Source organism: Dermacentor silvarum, chromosome 5 (genome assembly GCF_013339745.2).
Source record: "Dermacentor silvarum isolate Dsil-2018 chromosome 5, BIME_Dsil_1.4, whole genome shotgun sequence".
Classification (NCBI taxonomy): Eukaryota; Metazoa; Arthropoda; class Arachnida; order Ixodida; family Ixodidae; genus Dermacentor; species Dermacentor silvarum.
The window spans coordinates 189028709-189052920 of record NC_051158.1 but is presented as its reverse complement, the minus strand read 5'-3'; the positions used below and the strand labels follow the sequence as shown (position 1 = coordinate 189052920).

The following is a 24212-nucleotide window of genomic DNA, read 5'->3' as shown; positions in this document are numbered from 1 at the left end:
ACAGTAAATAATTTTACGCTACCAGAATTCGCTTCCTGCCAGCTCATGCGACTTCATCTTTATTAGCGACGAGAAGTTGGAGTGCCGCCCTCTCCAGAGTGACGTCACGGCCAGGACGCCGCTCGCTCCGGCTTGCTCGCCTGGCGCGCGCACTCTTACGCTTCGTACATGCTCGGTGTACGGGTGTGTCAGCCGTACTTTCTGATGGATGTTTTGGCTGTTTTCTGCTGTCACGCCTTAAGTGCAGTGTCTTTTTCGAAACTACCTGAATCGTAAAAATTTGATGCTTTGATATCGAAGCTATATGGTGCTGCAGGCGTTACAGCTTTTGCAAAGCAGACGTGCGCCGTGTCTGTTCATAAATATTGCGTAAAAACAATGTCTGCAAATTCAGTAAGGAATATTTGAATTGTACGATGCTACGCTCCAAACTTAACATCCCTTTAATACTTAGATAGGGCAAACATTTCGTTTTACATGGAACAGCAATACAGGTATTTGGTGTCAACATTAAATATAAATCAGTATGTTAGAATGAGATACTGCCTGCGAAGCTTTCATCAAGCTTCTTATTGCTCTGTTCAGTTTTTCTACTCAAAGTGGGTACTGCAGTAATGCATAAAAGCAAAAGTTGGGCGTGTATTTTTTACGAAAAAAATTTGATACTATATTAACCTTTCTCCGAAACAGCCACCCTGAAAAAGCATTCTCCATGGCTGCTAACACGACTGCGCTTTATGTATGTATAGAAATCACCTGAAAGAAAAGGTTCGTGGTTAAGATCAAGAGCCAAGCCATTACATGCCATGCAATCTTTCATAGTGGCCTGAAGTGGCCTTTATGGACAATTTTGTAGGAAGCAAGCGACAATCATTATGACGTTACGACGAGGCGCGCATTGTTCGCACTACAACTTAGAATTAAGGCCATGAAGAAGTCCTTTACAGCGTCAATTGGAATGGCTATAACATACTCGAGGCACTAGAGTGCAGCTTCGGCTGCCTGGAAGAGGCAGCTTCGGCTGCCTCTTCCAGGACACTTCGTCATGCAACATCGGCACGCACCTACCCTCTCCATGACATTGTATGGAACCACAATGGTGTTTAATTATACGAATTGACAACTATTCACTGCGTCATCCTATAAAAGAGCCCCTTGTATACCAGCCTCATAAACAAGACACTATATACGCAAGCCTCATATGAATTCACTTGACTTTTGACCACCTTGTGTGAATGCTGATATTTTGTGTCCCATACCACAAAAGAATGAAGCTTCGGCTTCTTTCTGGCTGCCGCCATATTGTCTAAAAGGCATAGTTCGCCTAAAAAGTTGCGCCGAGCATATGTGTCAGTTTCGCCAAGCAGATTGGTCAGAACAGTTCAGAAAAGCAACAAGCAGAGCTAAATTGTTGAACTGAGTAAAGCGTGTAGCACTGAAAATCCAATAAATATTGGTCCATGGCTTTTTTGTGAGCGGCAAACAGCTTAAAGCCTCAATTAGCTTTATTTAAAAGTTATAATCATCATCATCATCAGCCTATATTTATAGTCACTGCTGGATGAAGGCCCCTCCCTGCCATTTACAATTACTCCTGTCTTGCGCTATCGGATTCCAACTTGCGCCTGCAAATTTTCTAACTCCATCACCCCACCTAGTTTCCTCGACTGCGCTTCCCTTTTCTTGATATCCATTCTGCAACTATAATGGTCCACCGGTTATCCATCCTACGCATTACATGTCCTGCCCAGCTCCATGTTTTCCTCTTAATGTCAGCAGGAATATCGGCTATGCCTTTTTGCTGTCTGAAGCACACCGTTCTCTTCCTGTGTCTTAACGTTAGGCGTAACATTTTTCTTACCATCGCTCTTTGTGCAGTCCTTAACTTGTTCTGGAGATTCTTCGTTAACCTCCAAGTTTCTGCCCCATATGTTAGCGCCGGTAGAATGCAATGATTATACACTTTTCTTTTCAACAACAGTGGTAAGCTCCTAGTCAGGATTTGGTAATGCCTGAAGTATTCACTTAAATTACCAGCGCTTAAAATGAACTGGTCAAGAACTGCTTAATTTGGGGAAGCACTTTAAAAAGGAAACGGTAGAGGTAGAATCTATACTGATGTGTTGTTTAGTCCTCGTGTTACTGCCGTACGTTTCTGTGAATAAACGCGAAAATTCAATATTTTGCCAATGAACAGCTCGTCGTGAGCAAACAAGATTTAGCGGGTTGAAATCAAGAGAAATGTTGTAGAAGTCATATATAGCCGGGGGTTTTTTACATGATTTTTGCGCCACGGCAAGTATGGTCGCTTGATTAGAGTGTTCTATGCTATGTTATTGCGTTTATGCTTTCATTATCCACGTGAGCTACCACTGCAGAGTAGAACTGCGCAAGAAAAACCCACACGGCTCCGGACTGACCTCCGCTGGCCGGCACTGTAACGTTGCATTTGAGAAATATATTGTTATCTAGAAAATAAGCTCTTTCAATAAATTTTGACGAACAAGGACATGCCCATGTAATGACGAAGATAGCACAAGAGTCACTGAGGTCGCATGGGTCCTGAAGGGAGGAAGACAAAGACGAAAGGATTGGTGTCGCTATAGTTTTTTCACGCGCTGGCGTTTGGCTGGAACTGCTCGGGTGCTCTTTGCACTAGACTTAATGTGACGGGGATTAAACGCCAAAAAAACTCCATATCATTTGGTCCGGAAACCAATGGATTAACTGAGTGCTTCAATCGCACTCTTGGCGACATGCTCACTGCTTACGTCGCGTCGGACCACTCCAATTGGGACATGGTTCTCCCTTTTGTCACCTACGCTTACAATACCGCGACTCAAGCTACCACAAGTCTTTCGGCATTCTTTTTATTGTATGGAAGAGAACCCTCGTGCACGCTCGATACAGTATTGCCATACCAACCTGCCGCCTCTGAATATCGACCCTTCTCAGAAGTAGCCAGGTACGCTGAAGAATGCCGCCAACTTGCCCGTACCTTCACAACGGAAGGTCAAGCTCACCAGCGGAATCGACATGACACCGACCTGATCACTACCACTTTCCGTGTCGGCTCCCTCGTTTGGTTGTGGATTCCGCCTCACGTTGCGGGTCTTTCATCTAAGCTTCTGGCTCAATACTGCGGACCCTACCGGATCGTCGCCTGTACATATGCTGTAAACTATGTGGTCGAAACCTCTGAAGCTGTGTGACGATCTGCGGCGTCGTGGTCGCGAGACTGTGCCCGTCAGCCGGCTTAAACAGTATTATGATCCCTCTATCGTGTCGTCAGTGTGAGTCGTCAGGATGGCTAGTCTTCTCTCGTGGGGCCATTGTAATGACGAAGATGGCACAAGCGTCGCTGTGGTCGCATGGCCCCTGAAGTGAGGAAGACAAAGACGAAAGGATTGGTGCTGCTGGTTTTTCCTCGCGCTGGCGTTTGGCTGGAACTGCTCGGGTGCTCTTTGCACTAGACCTAATGTGACGGGGATTAAACGCGAAAAAACTCCATATCATCCAAACTATATTTGGGAGGACTGTCATAAGTGCACCAGCACAGGAAACGAGAGCGAACAAACGGAAGCGTTGCAGAAGACGCCCGGACGCAACCCAAACTGTAGCACACGACAAGCGCAAATCCTTGCCATGACGTCACGCAAGCGGCACTCGCAGTGCCGCTTTTGTTCATTCTCGGGACTAACATACGCGAAACACGCGGGCGCGGGGCTGTATGAAGATGCTTCATACAGATATTCAGGTTGATAGGCTAGTTTTCACTCTAAAACTGCTTACGAGTAAACACAGCAGTTACTGACGACTGATTACTTCATCATGTCATTTAATAAGGAGAGAGGCTTATATGTTTCGAAAACCTTATGTGGTGAGACCCCGCATCGCATCTTACCTATTAGCCCCGAGAACGTTCTACAGGGTCGCTGCGAGCGCCGCCCGCGTGGCGTCAGGGCAGGGACTCGCGCCTGTCGTCTGCTACCGCTCGGGCGCTGTCTGGGCACCTTCTGCAGTGTTTCCGTTTGTTCGCTGTCGTTCCATGTGCTTGTATATTTATGACGGTCATCTAAAATACATTTTACGACGTCTTCATTAGCGCAAACTTATTCAAAGAGCTTATTTCGTAGACGAAAATTTATTTCTCAAGGGCAAAGCTGCAGTGCCAGCCGAAGGACCTCAGACCAGCCCATTGAGTGTTTTTTGTGCACAGATCTAGACTTTGCAGATTTAGGGACTAACAAAAAAGCATAAATAGCACGTGACTAATAAAAGCATAAACGCATAAATGTATCACATAGGAATCCAGTTAGGACACCATACCTACATATGACTGCTACATTTACCTTGATTTTAAACCATTAAAACGTGTTTGCTTATGACGAGTAGCGCATGTTATAATATCTAATTTTTCATTTCTTCCCAGAAACACTCAGCAATAACACGAGGACCTGGCAGTGCAGTTATATTCAACCAGCACCACTTGTTCCTTTAACTGCCTCTCAAGGTTACGCCGTTTTTCACCGGTTAATATCAAGTGGCGGTAACTTGAAGTAAAACTAATTGAGGCTTACAGCTATTTGCAGAATACGCAAAGGAATGTACCAATATTTATTCACTGTTCCGTGCTACACGTTCAACTCACTTGTGCAATGTACTGCTGCTTGTTTCTTCAGGAACAGACATCACGAATCTGTTTGGCGAACTGACACAGGCTGCTCAGCCCAAATTTTTTAGGGAGATATGCCTTTTCGACCGTATGGCTGCAGCTGGAAAGAAGCCAAAGCCTCATTCATTAGCTGTATGAGGCTTATTGTATATATCATTATTCCCCTGTGGAGGTCAAAACTCAAGTGAATTCATTTGAGTTTTGTAGTGTCTTCTCTATGAGGGGTGTATGTGAAGTTCCCTTTTATGTACTCACCAAGCAAATAGTTCTCAGTTTGTGCAGTTAGACAACGCGGGATCGAGACATGGTGAGGCAGAAGGCATTTGAATTTTCCTCTTCAGCGCAGCCTAAGCTGTGCTGTATAGCCTCGAGTATATCTTAGGCATTGCAAGAACTGCTTCATGGTTTCAATGCGAAGTTGTAGTGAACTGATGGGTTTCGCGAATAATGCGTTCCTCGCCATAACGACAGTCGGTAGATTTATTTGCGTAAGGGCTGTGCCATGATGTCGATAAAGGCAACTGAGGGTCACTATGAAACGTTTTCTCGCTTGCAATTGATAGGCTCTCGATATTAACAACGAAACTGTTCATTCAGGTGATTGCTGTTATGATATTCGTGACGTATATACATACTATACGTGACGCGCCATCGTGTTAACAGCCATGAGCAATGCGTTTTCTGGATGCCTGTTTCAGAGAACAGTGAAAGTATTAGCAAACGTGTTGATGCAAAATGCGCGCCTAACTCTTCCTTTTACGCAATAATAAAGTAGCCATATTTGACTAGAACAACTCACCATAGTAATAAGAATCATCATAAAAGACTCGCTGTGCACTTTCCTTCTAACATGCATTTATAATATCGACATCAAATACCAATACCAAGACTTTTCTTCCTTGTAAAATGCCATGTTTCTCATAGCAAAGCACTAAGAGAATGTTAAATGTTTTGCGGAGCATCATACACAACTTCGTGTGTTGAAATTGCAGACATTCTTTTTACACAAAGTTTATGGACAGACACTGCACATACACGCATTGCAAAACCGGTAGACCCTTTCAATGCTACATAGCTTGCGATATCCACGCCGCAAATTTTCACGACTCGCGGTTTTGAAGAAGAAACTGCCGTTCAGGCATGACAGTAAAAGGAAGCCGGCACATCCTTCAATAAGTACGGCTCGAGCCACCAATACCCAAAGCATGCACGAAGGGAACGAGCGCGCGCAGCAGCTGAGTGAGCGCCGCCCTGGCCGTGACATCACTCGTAGAGGGTGCCACTCCAACTTCTCGCCACTAATATGCAAACGCTCACGCAACAATTGTGATGGTGTGCGGGTTCACCTTCATCATCGTCTTTTACGAGTAAGAAGCAACGCTCGAGCACTATTCTGATGGTGCGCGGGTCAAGCAAGCAATGCTCACGCACCAATTCTGATCGTGCATGGATAACCGCGGTCACCGTGCTAATTAAGATAGAGTTAATTGAGACGTTCGAACCAACGAACTTCGGTGGGAGTCGAACTCACCACTTTTATCGTTATGGCAATGTTAAAATATGCACAGCTAATTATTATAGAATAAATTGAGGCATTCGAATGCACCACCTTTGGTAGGAGTCGCACCCTCGATCTTTGGTGGAAGTCGAATCCGCGTACTTTGGTTTTAGTTATGGCGAGGTTAATTAGGACACAGGTAATTAAGGTAGCTTAAATAACGCACTAGAACCAAAGCGATCTTTGGTCGGAAAAAAGTAACAACGCATTCGAATGAGAATGTCAGGTGATTTTAATGGATGTCTTTTGAGTGCACAGGCACCGCCTTCAGACTCTTTGGTGTATGCTAAAGTGACTGTCAATTTTTACTCATTGTGGGCGCACCATTTGTGACGTGAACAGTGCTATGACGCTAGGAGGACAGAAACCTTGAAAAGTTGCTGTTGCATTTGCAATTGTTACCAGCGTTCTTCACACGTGGACGATTAGAAGGTATTGAGAGACGCTAGAGATGGACAGTGCGTTTGCCTGCAAAAACGATGAAGGCAAGGGCCGCATAACATAAATTTATTCCATTGTGATTTTAATAAGGCGAAAGCCTTAGATGGCTCATGGGTCGAAAAATACGATGTCCGCAATTATGGCACCAACATTGTTCAAACAAAACTCACGACCATTGGTGGGAGTAGAATCCACGACCTTTAGTGTCATCTAGGACGATGTTAAGGCACAGTTAAATATGATTGATTTAATTAAGGCAGTTGAACCCACGACCTTTGGTAAGAGTCGAACCTACGGCCCTTGGTGTTACTTAGGGTGGTGAAGGTAATTAAGGCACTGTTAATTAAGACACTCAAACCCACGACCTTTGGTGAGAGAAAAAAAGAACAGGAAGTAACGCAATGGATTGAGAATGACAAGTTATTTAATGAATGTCTCGTGCGCGCAAGCTTTCCCCTTTATCCGCTTTAGCGTATGCTAAAGTGACTGTCAACTTTTCCCAAACTCCTGACGTAACCGCCGACGCAAGGACGGACAGTGACCCACAACGTTGCTTCAGCAGACCAATGAAACGTACTCGTCGTTTACAGGATTTAACTTTTCCTTCTTTTAAGAGCGACTAGGATTGCCTACCTTGAAAGGTTTTCCACATCAAGTTGGCTGACAAGAGACGAGAAGCGTGTAGAGGTCTAGAGGGTTTCAGTGGGGAGGAGCGCCGTGAAAGTAGATTACCGCTTGAGGAAAGTTGTGCCGGCGTCTTCTATTTCGCTTAGCTTGCAATGACTGGTCGAAAATAACGCGGCATGCAACAGGAAGGTGAAAATGTCGCTGTAACGAATCCGCACAAGGAAGAGTTGGCAGAGGGATGTCGTATTCGTGCCAAAAGCACTTGACAACGTAATAATAATAATAATAATAATAATAATAATAATAATAATAATAATAATAATCAGCCTATATTTATGTCTACTGCAGGACGAAGGCCTCCCCCTGTGATCTCCAATTAGCCTTGTCTTGCGCTAGCCGATTCCAACTTGCGCCTGCAAATTTCCTAACTTCATCAGCCCACCTAGTTTTCTGCGGTCCTCGACTGCGCTTCCCTTCTCTTGGTATCCATTCTGTAAATCTAATGGTCCACCGGTTATCCGTCCTGCGCATTACATGGCCTTACCAGCTCCATTCAGTTCGACAGCGTAATATATCCACGCAAAATTATTTATTATGCCCAAAGAAATTTATTGTCGCGGGCAGCTCCGTGTAGCCAGCTCGAGAGAAAGCGGTGGGCAGCCTTCTATTCCTTTCGGAACGCATCAGTCTGAGGCTAGTTCAAAATAACATTCAGGTTAGTCCAACATATTATTGCATCTTGATTGTATAAAAGTCCAATTGAGATTTTGTGGTTGTGAGACTTTACGTTACAGACAAGCGAAGTGTACTCGTCCCGTAAATGTGTCACCAATCGCGCAGTACAATTAACGAAATGTAATAGAAACTGGTTGGAATAAGTTTGCGTTAAAACTCCCAATGTGGACGCACCGTCACGCTACGATAATTGGGCTCTGCAGCGGAGCCAGGGCAACTTTCTGCACTTCGCTGCTGCCGTGAGCATAGTGCCACAGCCGCTGGATGAAAAAAAAATTACCCCATCTTCCCGTAGGGGAACCCTGAGTAGTATGCAAAGCAGCCATGCAGCAAAGCAAACATGCAAAGCAGACATGCAGCAGCCCCAGCAACGCGCAGAACTGTTGTCGACGCCGTCGGTGTTTGGCCGCGTTCGCACCGAACGCACGCGGCGTTGGTGACTGTTGCCGGTGCCTCTGGGGCGCCTACCGTCGCGCCTCTAACCTAACTTTACTCTAACCTTAGCTGCTTAATTCGCATTATCGCGCGCGGAGCCGCAGGTGTTGCCATTCGTTGCGCAATCCAGAGAGGAGAGAAGGAATGCCGAGAGGAGAGGAGAGTAGACAAGGAGATGACAGGAGGGGGAGGACGATGCGCTAGCGCTGTAGGGGCGTGGACGCACGGCGGTTGGATGGATGGAGGGAGGTAGGGAGGGAGGGAGTGACATAGCCCCGAGCATAAGATGCTTCGCATCTAAAAAAAGTTGTCGCAGTTTCACCTGAAAGGTGAAGCATCAATTGCGATAGCAAATTTGTAGAGAGCTATACAGAGTAATGATGTTAGCTTTATCAGCTCTATAAACTTGGACATGCAGCAGCACCGGCAACGCGCAGAACTGTTGTCGACGGCGTCGGCGTTTTGCCCGCGTTCGCTCAAAATGCGTGCGGCGTTGGTGACTGTTGCCGGAGCCTCTGATATAAATAGGCACTTGGTGCCGCAGCTAAACGTCGCCTCCCTTCCCTCCCCCTTCCCCCCCTCCCCCACGGCCTCTCGCGCATCGGAAGAAGGCGCGTTTGCTCTACATATATGGTGATTGTAAAGGAGGAAAGAGACGCCTACTTTTGCAGCCCTTAAGGAAGCACGGCGCAGACTCCTGCGGGGAGCCGGAGACGATCGAACATCTCCTGCTGGCCTGCCCGGCGTACCTCCAGCAGCGGGGCCCACTCCTGCAGGAGTTCCGCCGCCTGGGCCTCCCCTGTGGCAAGGAGGAAGATCTCCTCTTCCCCGGCCGACACCACCTTTCTGCACTTCGAGGCGTCGTGGAGTTCCTTGACTCGTCAGGGCTCTCCGCACGCCTCTAAGGACATTTCTACAAGCGGGAAGGCCTCACGGCCTCCCACTCCACCCCGGGCCTGACCGGCCTGGCACAACACCCCTGCAGACTCTGCAGCACACCAAGGCCTTCCATCTCGGCCTGATACGTGCCGCCTATGCCTGCCGGTTTTGCTTCGCCCAGCCATGGCGTCTCCACTCTATCCCTTCTTTCGCTCCCACTTACCCCTCCTCGTTGGCGCTGAGCCGTGCTCCCTCAAGGGCTGCAGAAGATAGCGCCAACCTTTCCCTTTCCCTCAAGAACCACTTACCACGGCGCAGAACGCGCGTTTGTTCTCCGCCGTGCGTTCACTCCCCGTGAAAGAGCGCGTCCCTCGCGCCCTTTCACTCGCACATACAGCGTTCAGCGGCGCGCGGTCACGATTTCATCTCCATTGACGTCATACGGAACCTCACGGCGACGGCGACGGCGACGCCGACGGCAGAAATCTGCTTTTGAGTGTCCATATAATTGCTATCGCAATAAAAGGCTCCCGCTGGTGGCGCTGCCGCCACGCCGCCTCGAAAAGTTGGAGCTGCAGCACCGGGCGGCCATCCGACTCTGCCTGGGCGTCCCCCGGAGCTCCCAGATTGCCGCTACCCTTGCGGAGGCTGGAGCATGGCCCCTGTCGCTCCTCTTCCTGCAGCAGGGGCTGAGGCACGTCGACCGCCTCCACCATGCTCCTGATGGCAGAGGCCTGCTACGTCGCCTCCAGTCCCGGCCTTCCTCAAGGATGGGTCAGCTGTGCCGCCTCTACGAGGAGGTGGTTGGCAACCCACCGCCGAATGCGGTACAGCTGCCCCCACCGCAGAGGCCTCCTGTCCCCATCGCCACGGAGCTGCCCGGGATTTCGAAGAGGCGCTCGCCCGCTTGCGCCCTGCAGCAGACGGCCGCCTGCCTCCTGGACGAGACCCTCGGAGACCACCTCCTGGTGTACGTCGACGGTTCGGTGGTACCGGACACCGGCTCTGCCACGGCGGCCTGCACGGCACCAGCCCTGCAGAAGAGCAGGCAGTGTCGACTGCCCAGACACGCCAGCTCGACTGCAGCGGAGGTGGCAGGCCTCCACCTGGCCGTCGACCTACTCTCCGAGGAGCTTCCTGGGGTACCAGCGGCCATCCTCTGCGACTCCAAGGCAGCCCTCCTCGGCCTGCAGAGGCCAGAAAGCGCCAGCCTTGGAGTCGCACTGCTGTCTACCCGGCTGACAGCGCTGCAGGACGCAGGCCACCCGGTGTCCCTGCACTGGATCCCCGCCCACGTAGGGATCCCGGGCAACGAGGCAGCCGACACCCTGGCGAAGGACGCCCACCACACCACTGTGCCCCTCAGTCGGGCCGTGACGGAGGGCGACTTCACAGGACTGAGGCTGCGGCGACACCTGGCGACCCACCACCCAGACAAACGGGTGGCACTGGGATGCCCCCCACGACCACTCCCCCAGCGAGGCCTGGCTCGCAGGGAGACCTCGCTCCTTCTCCGGCTCCGCATCGGCTGCAGCTGGACGGCAGCACGCAGCTACCGACTGGGACGAGCGACGTCCCCGGCATGCAGCTCCTGCGGGGAGCCGGAGACGATCGAACATCTCCTGCTGGCCTGCCCGGCGTACCTCCAGCAGCGGGGCCCACTCCTGCAGGAGTTCAGCCGCCTGGGCCTCCCCTCTGGCAAGGAGGAAGATCTCCTCTTCCCCGGCGGACACCACCTTTCTGCACTTCGAGGCGTCGTGGAGTTCCTTGACTCGTCAGGGCTCTCCGCACGCCTATAAGGACATTTCTACAAGCGGGAAGGCCTCACGGCTTCCCACCCCACCCCGGGCCTGACCGGCCTGGCACAACACCCCTGCAGACTCTGCAGCACACCAAGGCCTTCCATCTCGGCCTGATACGTGCCGCCTATGCCTGCCGGTTTTGCTTCGCCCAGCCATGGCGACTCCACTCCATCCCTTCTTTCGCTCCCACTTACCCCTCCCCGTTGGCGCTGAGCCGTGCTCCCTCAAGGGCAGCAGAAGATAGCGCCAACCTTTCCCTTTCCCTCAAGAACCACTTATCATCATCATCTAAAAAAGGTGCGGCCTGCCGCGTGCATCGAAAACGGCGTGATCCACCGTGGCGCCACACGTCGGGGGCTGTTTGGCATCGGCATAGCAAATGCGTCCGGAGCGCGCTTGGAACGCCATCACGCGTGGAAGGCGACGCGTTCCATCGCCGATGGCTAGCGCCGTTCGGTCTAGCCAAGCGGCCGACAATTCAACTACGGTTGTCACGTTCTCTTCCATTGCAGCGCGCCCGATGTGGCAGGCGGCACCCTTTTTTTATTGCGTTATATGGACACTCCAAGCTGATTTCTACCGTCGGCGTCATCGTCGCTGTCGCCGTCGCCATCGGCGTGAGGTCCCGTATAAAGTCTAACGGTGATGAAACCGTCCCCGCGGCGTATGCTGTATGTGCGAGTTAAAGTGCGCGAGAAACGCGCACTTTCACGGGGACCGAACAGACGGCAAAGAGCAAACGAAACTTCTGTCGCGCGAAAGGCCGTGGGGGGACGGGAGGAAGGGAGGGGAGGCGACGTTTCGCTGCGGCACCAAATGCGTGTTTATATAAAAAGTTGTCGCAGTTTTACCTGAAAGGCGAAACATCAATTGCGATAGCAAATTTGTAGAGAGCTATACGGAGTTAGGATAGTAGCTTTATCAGCTGTATAAACTTCGACATGTAGCAGCACCGGCAACACGCAGAACTGTTGTCGACGCCGTCGGCGTTTTGCCCGCGTTCGCACAAAATGCGTGCGGCGTTGGTGACTGTTGCCGGAGCCTCCGATATAAATAGGCACTTGGTGCCGCATCTAAACGTCGCCTCCCTTCCCTCCCCCTCCCCTCCACGGCCTTTCGCGCGTCGGAAGAAGGCGCGTTTGCTCTACATATATGGTGATTCTAAAGGAGGAAAGAGACGCCTACTTCTGCAGTCCTTAAGGGACCACGGCGCAGAACGCGCGTTTGTTCTCCGCCGTGGGTTCACTCCCCGCGAGAGAGAGAGAAAATGACTTTATTGACATTAATCCGGCATGTAGGGGTGGATCAGGCCACGTAGGGCTCCATCAACCCCCTATCTCACTAGACCTCAGCGCGGACCGGTCCTGCGCTAGCTACTAGGAGTTGCCTCCGTTCGCTTTTGCCGGGCCAGGGCCGCGTCGAGCCGCTGGATGGCTTGGAGTTGCGCCTGATGGTCAGGCGAACTGATGTAGTGTTCCATGTCCGGTGGCAGAGAGTCCCGCACGGTTCCCCCCGCACACGCGTCACACCCCCACAGCACGTGGGCTAAGGTTGCCAGTTCTCGCGCACACACACTGCACGTAGCACTTTCAAACAGTCCGGGACACACGTGCCGGGCTAGGGCCGGCGTGAGTACTGTTCCAGTCTGTAGCTGTCGTAAGAGGACCCCCTCACGTCGCCCTAGTCTCGGGTGAAAGCGCGCATCCCTCGCGCCGTTTCACTCGCACATACAGCGTTCGGCGGGGCCCGGCGACGATTTCATCTCCATTGACGTCATACGGAACCTCACGGCGGCGGCGACGACGACGGCGACGCCGACGGCAGAAATTTGCTTTGGAGTGTCCATATAATTGCTATCGCAATAAAACGTTGCCAGGTGTGAAGGCGGTAAAGACTTCCGACGCTGCTCAACGAATGTGGTGGTCGTAACAGCTTTATTAAAATTCTGCTCAGGCAAGGTCTGACTCGAGTCCTAGGATGGCCCCTCTCGAGGAGCGACCCTTTCGGCCTAGGCGTCGAGGGCTTGCTCTCGTCTTTCATCTAGCATTCTCAGCAGCTCTGTCCCGTTCTGGGCTCGTCGAAAACCTCCGAGCTGCCGCCAGAGCCACCGGCAACTGTCACCAACGCCGCGCGCGCTCGGTGCGAACGCGGGCAAAACGCCGACGGCGTCGACAACAGTTCTGCGCGTTGCTGGTGCTGCGGCATGTCCAAGTTTATGTAGCTGATAAAACTACTATCCTTACTCCGTATAGCTCTCGTCATCATCATCATCATCATCATCGTCAGCCTATATTTACGTCCACTGCAGGACGAAGGCCTCTCCCTGCGATCTGCAATTACCTCTGTCTTGCGCTAGCTGATTCCAACTTGCGCCTGCAAATTTGTTAACTTCATCACCCCACCTAGTTTTCTGCCGTCCTCGACTGTGCTTCCCTTCTCTGGGTATCCATTCCGTAACTCTAACGGTTCACCGGTTATCCATCTCACGCATTACATGGCCAGGCCAGCTCCATTTCTTGCGCTTAATGTCGACTACAATATTGGCTATCCCCGTTTGTTCTCTGATCCACACCGCTCTCTTCCTTCTCTTAACCTTAGGCCTAACATTTTTCGCTCCATCGCTCTTTGTGCGGTTCTTAGCTTGTTCTCGAGCTTCTTTGTTAACCTCTAAGTTTCTGCCCCATATGTTAGCACCGGTAGAATGCAATTATTCTACGCTTTTCTTTTCAACGACATTGATAATTAAGCTCCCAGTCAGGATTTGGTAATGCCTGCCGTATGCACTCCAAGCCAATTTTATTCTTCTGTAAATTTCTTTCTCATGATCAGGGTCCCCTGTGAGTAATTGACCTAGATAAACGTACTCCTTCACAGACTCTAGAGGCTGACTGGCGATCCTGAATTCTTGTTCCCTTGCCAGGCTATTGAACATTATCTTTGTCTTCTGAATATTATTCTTCAACCCAATTCTTACACGTTCTCGGTTAAGGTCCTCAATCATTTGCTGTAATTCGACCACATTGTTGCCGAATAAGACAATGTCATCTGCAAACCGAAGGTTGCTGATACATTCGCCCTTGATCCTCACTCCTAAGCCTTGCCAGTCTAAGAGCTTGAATACTTCCTTGAAGCATGCAGTAAATAGCATTGGAGAGATTGTGTCTCCTTGCCTGACCCCGTTCTCGATAGGTAACCTTCTACTTTTGTTGTGGAGAACCAAGGTTGCTCTGCAATCCTTGTAGATATTTGCCAATATATTCACGTATGCATCCTGTACTCCTTGGTTACGTATAGTGCCTCTGTGACTGCTGGTATCTCTACTGAATCAAATGCTTTTTTTATAATCTATGAAAGCCATGCAGAGAGGTTGATTGTACTCCGCAGATTTCTCTATTATCTGGTTCATATCCATGTCATCATATCATATCCATGTCATCAACCAGGTAATAGAGAAACCTGCGGAGTACAATCAACTTCTCTATTTGGCTTTTATAGATTATGAAAAAGCCTTTGATTCAGTAGAGATACCAGCAGTCATAGAGGCATTATGTAACCAGGAAGTACAGGATGCATACGTTAATATATTTGCAAATATGTACAAAGATTGTAGAGCAACCTTGGTTCTCCACAAGAAAAGTAGAAAGTTACCTATCAGTTATAGCTGTCGACTAATTTGCTGTTGCTGTTGATGCTTCGCTTTTCGGGTGAAACTGTGACATTTATATCCAGAAGCTGTGGTTGTGCTCAGACATGCTAGAATTTCAGCTACGCAACTGTATGCGTGCCACACGGTGGTGCATACAGTGATCTGGAAGAGCAGCTCAGGGCTGTCCAGAGAGCCCGCGAGATCGCCGAGAGACTCAACCTCCCGGCTCCATCGTAGGTGCGGCCCGCAGACGATACCCCCTAACGGGGACACTAATCGTCTTCTCAGGATCAAAATAAAAGTTCTTTGTCTGTCTGTCAGTGATCTGGTCGGAGAGGGTAGTGCACGTCAAGCTAGAAATGGTCATGGTTTTCCTTCAGCCTCATTTCGTATATCACTGAGCTGCGATGCTTGCAGCTCTAGTGGTGGTGCTGCTCAGAACGCTAGCTTTACGCCAACGTGAGGTGCCTCGATAGTATAGCTTCTATGACAGCGTTATGAGACGCCTGATGATTTGGAGTGCGCTGTTTCTGCTGCGCGGCCGAAGTTGCCTCACGTGTTGCGTCGCGCCTACATGTGGCCCCCGGGTATTTTTAGAGCATCGTCTGTGGAGCTTCAACGCAACGTTAAACCTTGCTATCACTTTCAGTGCATTGGACTTTGGTTGAAACTGCCCATTTTCTCACCGCTAACTGCAAAATTGCTATCTTTTTGCATGTGTTTCTTCCTAAAAGTTGTAGTGAGTACAACAAGCTCCCGCATGTGAATAATCCCTATATAAACACGCGATAACTATAACCATCTCCCTTCTATAAATTAACAATATAACTTTGTGCGCAAGTGCTGTCAGCTTTTTAAAGCGAACCTTTCTTGCCTAGTTCGAGGCACTTTTCGTACGTATCTGGCCTCTAACGCCGAACGCGTGTAACAGGAATGTGGGAACGCATATTACTAGGAATGGTGCAGCGAAGTGGTTTATCGCTTCACGCGTTAAAGATTCACACAATATTTACTAGAGCTAACTGTGGCGTGAATGTCTACGGGAGATGCAAGCAGCGTGATTCTGCCAGTATGGCAAAATTGGTTAGTACATCGATTTGCCTCAACTTCATCCTTTAGTTTCAAACCAGCTTTGTGACTGCGAACGCATCATTTCCAACAAAGTACGGCGTTATAATATTTAAACAAGCATTATGAAAATTGTCCGACAGCTGGATTCCAGCACAGGATCTCTAACACACAAGCCTGATATTTAAACCATTACGTCACGTGCACATCCATCGACAAGCGGCACAGAACACCCTTTCTCGCGGACAACCCAGCGCGTTGACATGCCTGGCATGTTTCGATCTGAAAGTTGTGCTAGAAGGAGCTGACACATCAGAAACAGCACGAGTACTACACGACACTATGGATCACCACTGATAAATTCAACAAATAATATATATATATATATATATATATATATATATATATATATATATATGTGATGTGGTGTATGTCAATTTGTGTATATAATATCCAGCCTGTCTATATTACCCTGCAAATAAAACCATTTCTTCATGTAACATAATGTTCTATTTATACTTGGGAAAACCACGCAGACAGGGTTCATGATGCACACACGCATGGTTCATGTGTGAAGCACACCAAGAATGCTTAGCTTTACGTAGATGTGAACAGGAGTTGAGTCTGCCAGTTTGTTTCCAGCGGAGGTGTGTATTACTCCGGTCCTGAAATTTCATCGTCTCAGAACATTCCATGGGGGCGAAATGCGAAAACACCCTTAGATTTAGGTGCACGTTAAAGAACCCCAGGTGGTCCGAATTTCCGGACTCCCCCACTACGGCGTGCCTCATATTCATTCAGATCGTGGTTTTGGCACGTAAAACCCCATAATTTAATTGTCTCCGGACAGTCGACACAAAACGATTCCAGGAATTGAAGTGAAAAGTGTCTATCCCCATTGTAATTACGCATACTAGAGAGACCCAGCATTCGTTTCAATAAACAGCACAAAACAAGTGTCAAAACCACATGATAGATGAAAAGGCGCGTTCGGACAATGCGAAGCACGTAGCGTTCGCCGCATGTGTTTCCCGGTGAAGATTACGATTGCATGACCTGCAGTGCTTACTACAGCGATCACAATACAGTGATCAGTATGGTTTCAAAGAAATAAAGTTTTGGAACACTGAATTTATTTGTCTTGCTGTCAATCATTTCATGTAGTGTATTCCTCAATCGTTGAAGGCTACGTCAAATTGGTCTATCGGATCAGGTGATACCACAGCTTCGCGGCTTTAGCACGTTCACAATGTGGAGAACTTGTGGTTTAGTTAGACTAGTATTATTGTTGTGAATATTTGATTTTGTATATTATTTGCTCAAATATTTATTTATTACCTGAGTGGTCAAAATGCGGGACATTGCAAGATGCTTTACACTGTCCTTTTTAAAAGAATGTGTTCTGTACAGTATTCTGGTGCTTTTACTGCGTCCAATGTACCCGCACCATCTCCTAATGCCAAAACGCTGTGAGTGTAACGTCAATGAAGAAAAATGAAGAAAAAGATAGGTTGCATTTTCTCACCTCTTTTGTGACGTATGGCGATTGCTCAATCCTTTCGTTCGGAAATACAGCAGCGAGCTCTAGTTCCAAGTCTGGGTAGCCATCAACTTGCTCTCCTACTCCACTCTGAGTGAAAATCAGAGCTTCGAAGGCCCCAGGTATTGTGAAAAGTCCTGCGGGGTTCATCACAGGTTAACTACATGAATGTCACGTAGTGGGTGTTGTCTTGAAGTTGTGTAATATTACCTGTCTTGTTAACTTCGTATTCATAGGCGCTTTTATTGATGTTCTTCATTCCAATGAGGTCCTCCTCTGTCGTTACCACAATTCCAGCAAAAACTACGTGATCCTGTAGATTTTGCCCTACATCTAGGTCAGCCAGCACGGAAATCTATGAGCAAAACATACGTTATAACCTTTAATTAGCAAGTATAAATTGAAAATAATATGGAACGAAGTTATATACGACGAACTTTCTCAAAGCAATGTGCGCATTCTCCCGCTGCAACATATTGCAACGGCGCCCTTTAAGCACATGGTGTTCCACGTGTTTAGCAGGCACTCTGTCTTTGATTTTATTGCTTACTTGTCTTGCCCAAGAGATAGTAACAGCAAAGCACGTGGCTTTGACGAAGGTATGCCTTGTATATTACATTTGCACACCGCGAAACACAAAAGAAACTGAAAAAAGTAAGCGTGAAATGTAAGCATCAACTTCGATGGTGTTTTAAAGTTTACAAATTTGCAAAATCTGAAAAACCCACAAACTATAACTCATACTTATAATATGATCTGCGAAGTTTTAAAACTTTAACATTTGACTAACTACTTGATCTTCCACAACTGTTTTCAGTGTACGTAATATTTATCGCTGCTTTGACAACTTTAGCTCTGCAATTAGCAAGCACGCTTGATGACTGCGGTTTTTTTAGCAAACTATCTAATATGCCCGGTGACCAAGAAGTTGTGTCAATGTCTGCTCCCTTCTCGGTTGGGCGATGCAGTGACTGCATCGCATGAACTGCAGGTATAGGCTAGGAAATCATATTTATTTGTTTGTACGACTTCGGTTGAACCCCGCATAAGGTTACCTAAAAACTATTTTGAAGATAGCACGTACTGTGGGGATCAAATTTCCGCAAGCCATTTGCAGTTAGCCGGACAGCTTCGGGCTTTTATAGCGTTCTACCAACTTGCGTACCGTCCTTGAAAAGACTACACTTGCGTGTGTGGCGCGAGTGAGCTTGACGAAAACAAGACGGCGCGTCGATGGACTAATGCCGACGAAGGCAAAGACGCTTCCATGAGAACGATGAGAATTGGGATTGCATGATGACGGTGGTATAAAGACGATGACAAGTAATTACTGCTGCCATATGCGGGCCTTCGGGTACATTCAAGCTGTATGTCGCCGCTGTTTGTCTGCAGGACCGCCAACAATGTTTAGTTGGAAATATAAATATTTGTGATATTTCTGATTCTGACAACCACAACACCGGCAGCTACTCGGAGCAATCAAAATAAGAATGCTGCCATTGAACAAAAATGCTGCCGTGTATTACTGCAGTTGCACAACAGCAGCATGAAAGGGGTCAATCAGACGGTGGTTTATAAAACTTCGTTAAAGACAGATAAAGCAAAGTCGCTAGAAGAAAAGTGAGTGCTTGGCAATAAAAGATGCCGGATATTAGATCAAAATAATGGTTTCCAGTTTTCAAGCTTAGAAAACTGGCCATTACACCACGCCCTGGTTGGCCAGCACAGCAGATCATATGCCACCGAACTGAAATCGGGGCGAGCTGGTATCAACTCACACAGTGTAAATAATTTTACAGTAAAAGCGGCAAATATTCTGGCCACTATATTTGCAAGCATTTGGCCGCAAAATGACGACACGTAATCATTTTGACATGCGTATAATACGACATGCTGCACGCGGCAGCCAATAGAATCGCTTCGTTATCGCAATTGTGTTCTTGTTTTTCAGGTGGTATTCGTGAGGCTCTCCTGCCCTCGTTGTTCACGGTGACAGATATGTCGGATCGGAATGACGCCGATGGCTTGTTAAAACAATAAAATGATGGTCCCTAAAGGGATGGCTGGTTCTGCAGTGCACTGCGGATTGCGTACAAAACACATGTGCGAGAAGGGAATAAATTGACGGCACGAGCCGCTAATAAATTTATTTAGCGCTAACAAACGACGACTGTTTTTTTTTTATAAACTCGTCTCGTGCCGTGTACGACAATCCGTGGTTGTGCGCCGTGATTATCGAGACGTGCTGGCCATGACATTGGCGTTCGTGACCTACAAGGCGTTCTTTCCTTTCAGCGGTCTTCTCGTTCGCTTAACTTACTTTATGCGAGCGCTGAAGCTCATAACGGACTTGCGCAAATGTGCTATTATTGAAGTATAACTTAGCGGAGATAACCTCATGGAAGGGAAAATGTCGGAGCGTGTCTTGCTCACCCTACATGCAAACGTATTGCCCTGAGAACACCACACATGTGCTGTTTCTTGCCAGCTGGCTTCTTTATTTGATTGCAGAACAAGAAGGCGTTGCAATGTTCTGGAGGTTTTGAGAGTCCTACATGGAGCATCGTAGTTCTGTTCTTGTTTTTAAGGAATACAAACAAGTTGCTCTACAGATCACCACTGTATTCTGTAACCTAATGCAGGACCTGGCTGCGGCTCTAAAGGCATGCACGGCTCGCAGTGACGTAAAATAAGCAAACTGTCGGTGGAGCCTGGTGATTTTCGTCATGGCAACTATAAATATACTGTATATGGTTATAATTTGACAACAAAGCTTTGTTAGCAGCTCTCCATCTCTTATTTTTTCTTATTTCTTGGTTCTATCCTTTGCGGTAACTGCGACTGATACAGGGTGTTCAAAATGAAACTTTACGGAATTTTTGAAATTGTCTGTGGCAGGTAACTTAATTACTATCGTTAAGCTTGGCTATTCGAAGAGGCGGACATTAGTAGCACAAAAAATTGAAACACAAATTTAGCTAATTAACAAAACTTCACTAATTAACTGCTTTGTTAATTACTTTACGACCCATATTAGAATTTACGAATTGTAGCCCGTGAGCTTGTCAGGCGTATCCACTTCGAATGAGTTTCCAGAATGACTCCAGTTTGGAGATATGTGCCACCAATTCCGCCGTAAAAATGAACTGTTGTTCCACTTACTGTTTTTTACCAAAATGCTGTTTTATATATTGAAGTACAAAAGTAACTGGCATGCCCATGTGTTTCATCCCACACTTTGGGATATATTATCTCGGAACTGGTGTCATCCTGGAAATTCGTTTCAAGTGGATGCGTCTTTCAAGCTCCCCGGCTACAATTCGTAAATTGCAATGTTTGTCATAAAGTAATTAACTAAGAAGTTCATTACTCAATTTTTGTTAATTAGTTGAATGTGTTTCGATTGATGGTGCTATTAATGTCCGCCTCTTTGAATAACCCAGCTCAACGATAAGAATTATGCTACCTGCCACAGGCGATTTTTCAAAATCCTGTAAAGCTTAATTTTGAACACCCATAACATCTACGTTATGCAGCGCGGAGGCAAGCCTCCAAGAAAAACGAAAAAAAAATACTTTTATCGGTGCACGTGCACAGACTAGACTGAGATCACCTAGTTTTCTTTCTTTTTCTTTATTTTTAAAGAACCACTTAAAAGCGCATACACATATATTCCTTCTATTGTTGATTAGGAAGGCCTAGAAGATCTTTATTTTGCTTGGTGAGCAAAAGAGTTCAAAACATGCGTCTCGCTGAGTGCTGGTGTGCATAGGCATCGGCAACTATGACACATAGACGTCGGCCTGGTTTCTTTCTGCAGTATGCGCGTCACCTGCCACGCGGTGCTGAAGCAATATTCCGTTAAAGTACTTTCCTATCCGCCCAATGTACCCTATTCTACAAAGAAGGGGTATTCTGTACATGACATCTGTCCTGCACGCGACGAAGCGTGTTCCGTGCTTATTATTGCCGGCCAGGCAGCTCTAGCTGTAGTTTACCACCTGGTGCATTCTACTCTACTTCTGCGGGCTAGATAATACTAAGGGCACACTACACGGTAACTGCGGAATTTTTGAAAAAGTGGTAGGACACAGGTACATATGGTACGACTAAAGATTCTGTGATTCGGTTACCAGGTGCACATTGCCATACGCGGCAATGTGTACCATACGCGCATACTGCAGAAAGAAACCAGGCCGACGTCTATGTGTCATAGTTGCCGATGCCTATGCACATCCTTGACCTCCAAAAGGAGGCCTTCCTCCACACAATCTATTTTTGTAGGAAAAGCCGCCCTTTTAATGTGATCCACATGGTGTTGCAGGCTTTGTGTGATTAGGTGCTTGCATGCCTTTGCGAGTGTAGCTCTCAGGTCTCGCGGTCAAATTTTTTTTAGTGCTGCCAGAATGCATGAAAATTCGTATGACCAACTGGCGCGTATTTCCGCGTTATCAAAGCAACGACACAACACTAGCAGCGGCTGAACTGTCAGTCTAAGGACAAAGATGCTGCGGCAAAGTGGGGCCAGTGTCAGTCGCTTAAGCCTCAATTCAAGAATGCTCATCTCTGACCCGCTTCATGGACTTGCAGCATACCTCCCTTTATTTTGTCGTTTTATAAGAGTTTGTCTTAATTTGGAATTTAGCATTACCGTATATGTTTATATCAGAAACTTCAAGACAATCACATTTGAAGCCAACGTCCTTTCGTTTGACAAGAAATAAAGAGGGTGGGGGTGGGTACCGCGCCGTTTCGTTAAGGCAGGTAGGGTTACCCAATACCAGAAAGTTTGTGGACTCCTGAGTCCTAAGTAAAGCATTTGATCTAGTTTTCCATGGGCTCCTCCTACCTGCTCTGTTAAATAATTGTCTAAGCAATACATCTTGCGTCGTTAGCAATATTGGACAGAGGTCTAATAGCTATGGGTTCACTAGCGATGTTCCTCGAGGATGCTTTTTATACCAGTTCTCTTCTCATTGTAAATAATGAAACATAAAAATTACTATCCACTGAAATAGTAGCAGGAAGCTACAAAGGTAATCTGTACGCGTCTCTTAGAAATAAAACCCGCAGTTGAACAAAGATCGTCCTGGTCGGGGATTCGAACCTGAGACCAGTGCCTTCCCGAGGTGGTCGCGCTACCACCTGAGTAAACCAGGATGCTAGCAGATCGCAAAGCGAGGGTGAATTGAACGCTAAACACGCAAAAAATGGCTCACGCGAGGTAACGCTAAACATTTTCGTATTAATTTAAGCGCTGAAGAAATTTCACATTCGCCATCAACCGCTAATTATCGTCAGTCTAAGCGAACAGCATAGAAAGCTTCGCTTCCACCAATTCAACAGTGTGTGGGATGCGCATGTTTTTTGGCGGCGACTCCGAGTGCGGCCGTGCGGTCCCTACTTGACAGCGCACTGCGATGGGGACAGAGGCGACTGCGAACGCGGCCACGTGGTCCCTATCTTAAAAGCGATCTGCGATGGAGACAAGTGCACAGAGTAGTGATAGCTTCGTATGTGCTGTGTTCTCGCAGCTTAGTTCTCGTTGAAGCAAGACGCAGCACGAAGGTCAATTGGCTCGCTGCTGCCGCCACGCTTCCTCACGCCAGCTTTCGACAGCGAGCGTCCGTGGTCACCGAGTGAGATGATGTGCTCATGTTTGCTTGTGCGTGTGTGACACCATGCTTATTAATTTTCTTAGATAATGTTTGTAAGTTTATACAGTAGATAAAACTACTATCCTTACTTCGTATAGCTGTCAAATGTTTTGGTATCGCAATTGATGCTCCGCCTTTGGGGCGAAACTGTGAACTTTATTTAATTTGTAGCGAAGAGGCCAGTGGGTCCAGCTCTAGTGGAATCAGACGCTAGTGGGTCCAGCGCTTTTGCTCGGCAACGGCGCTCGTGCTTGAAAGCCGTGTGTCGTTTTGACTGTCGCCGCTGCGCTGCTGCGAACTCTAATAAAGCCCTTTACAATTGGTGGAGGTGCTGCGCCCTCGAAACCTGCAAGCTGATACTTTTATCCCGCACTGTACTTTCGACCATGCCTGAAGAAGCCTCCCAGAAAGTGCCTCCCCATGCAGTGGCACCGTACTGTGGTGTGCCTTGTCACAGGGACACTGTTATCTTCACAGGCACGGATATGACACCGACGTTGAGGATTGGCTTACGACCTACGAGCGGGTAAGCGCCCACAATAAATGGGACGAAGTAGCTAAGCTCAGCAACGTGCTCTTATACCTCGCGGGTGTGGCTAGCTTACGGTACAACAACCATGAAACGGATTTTCCGAAGTGGTCAGACTTCAAGACGTCTTTTGTCGATGTTTTTGGTCGCCCTGCTGTTCGTAAGCTGCGCGCCGAACAGCGTTTGCGGGAACAATTTCAGCAAGTAGGTGAATCCTTCACAAGTTACATCGAAGACATCCTGGACTTATGCAGGAAAGTCAACGCGACCATGTCAGATTCTGATAAGATCAGGAATGTTATGAAAGGCATAGAAGACGATGCCTTCAGCGTGCTGCTTGCCAAAAATCCTCGCACGGTGGCAGAGATAATTACACTGTGCCAAAGGTACGAGGAGCTACGCAGGCAGCGGTCATTGACCCGTAGCCCTACATCGCGCGACGAACACCTCGCTGACTTGACGGCCATTTCTGATCAGTCAGCGTTCATGGCGGAAATGAAGGCTTTCGTGCGCGAGGAAATTGCACGCCAGCTCTCCTTGATGGCATTTGCAGAACCGCCACCGGTACAAGAGGCAACGTAAAGTTTTGAGCCCCTGCTCCGCCGCACCATCGCGCACGA

At 47.9% G+C, this 24212-nt stretch overlaps 1 protein-coding gene across 1 annotated transcript in view; it reads right to left on the bottom strand.

Moving 5' to 3' along the window:
- Positions 1-17757, bottom strand: part of LOC119452693 (4-pyridoxate dehydrogenase) — a 43013-nt gene extending 25256 nt beyond the window's left edge. Inside the window, exons 1-2 of the mRNA XM_037714658.2 lie at positions 17617-17757; positions 17392-17543 (exon numbers count right to left, since the gene is read on the bottom strand). Coding sequence (XP_037570586.1) covers positions 17392-17543; positions 17617-17665 — 201 coding nt within the window. The 5' untranslated portion in view covers positions 17666-17757. The remainder of the gene's footprint in view (positions 1-17391; positions 17544-17616) is intronic.
- Positions 17758-24212: the final 6455 nt, after the last annotated feature.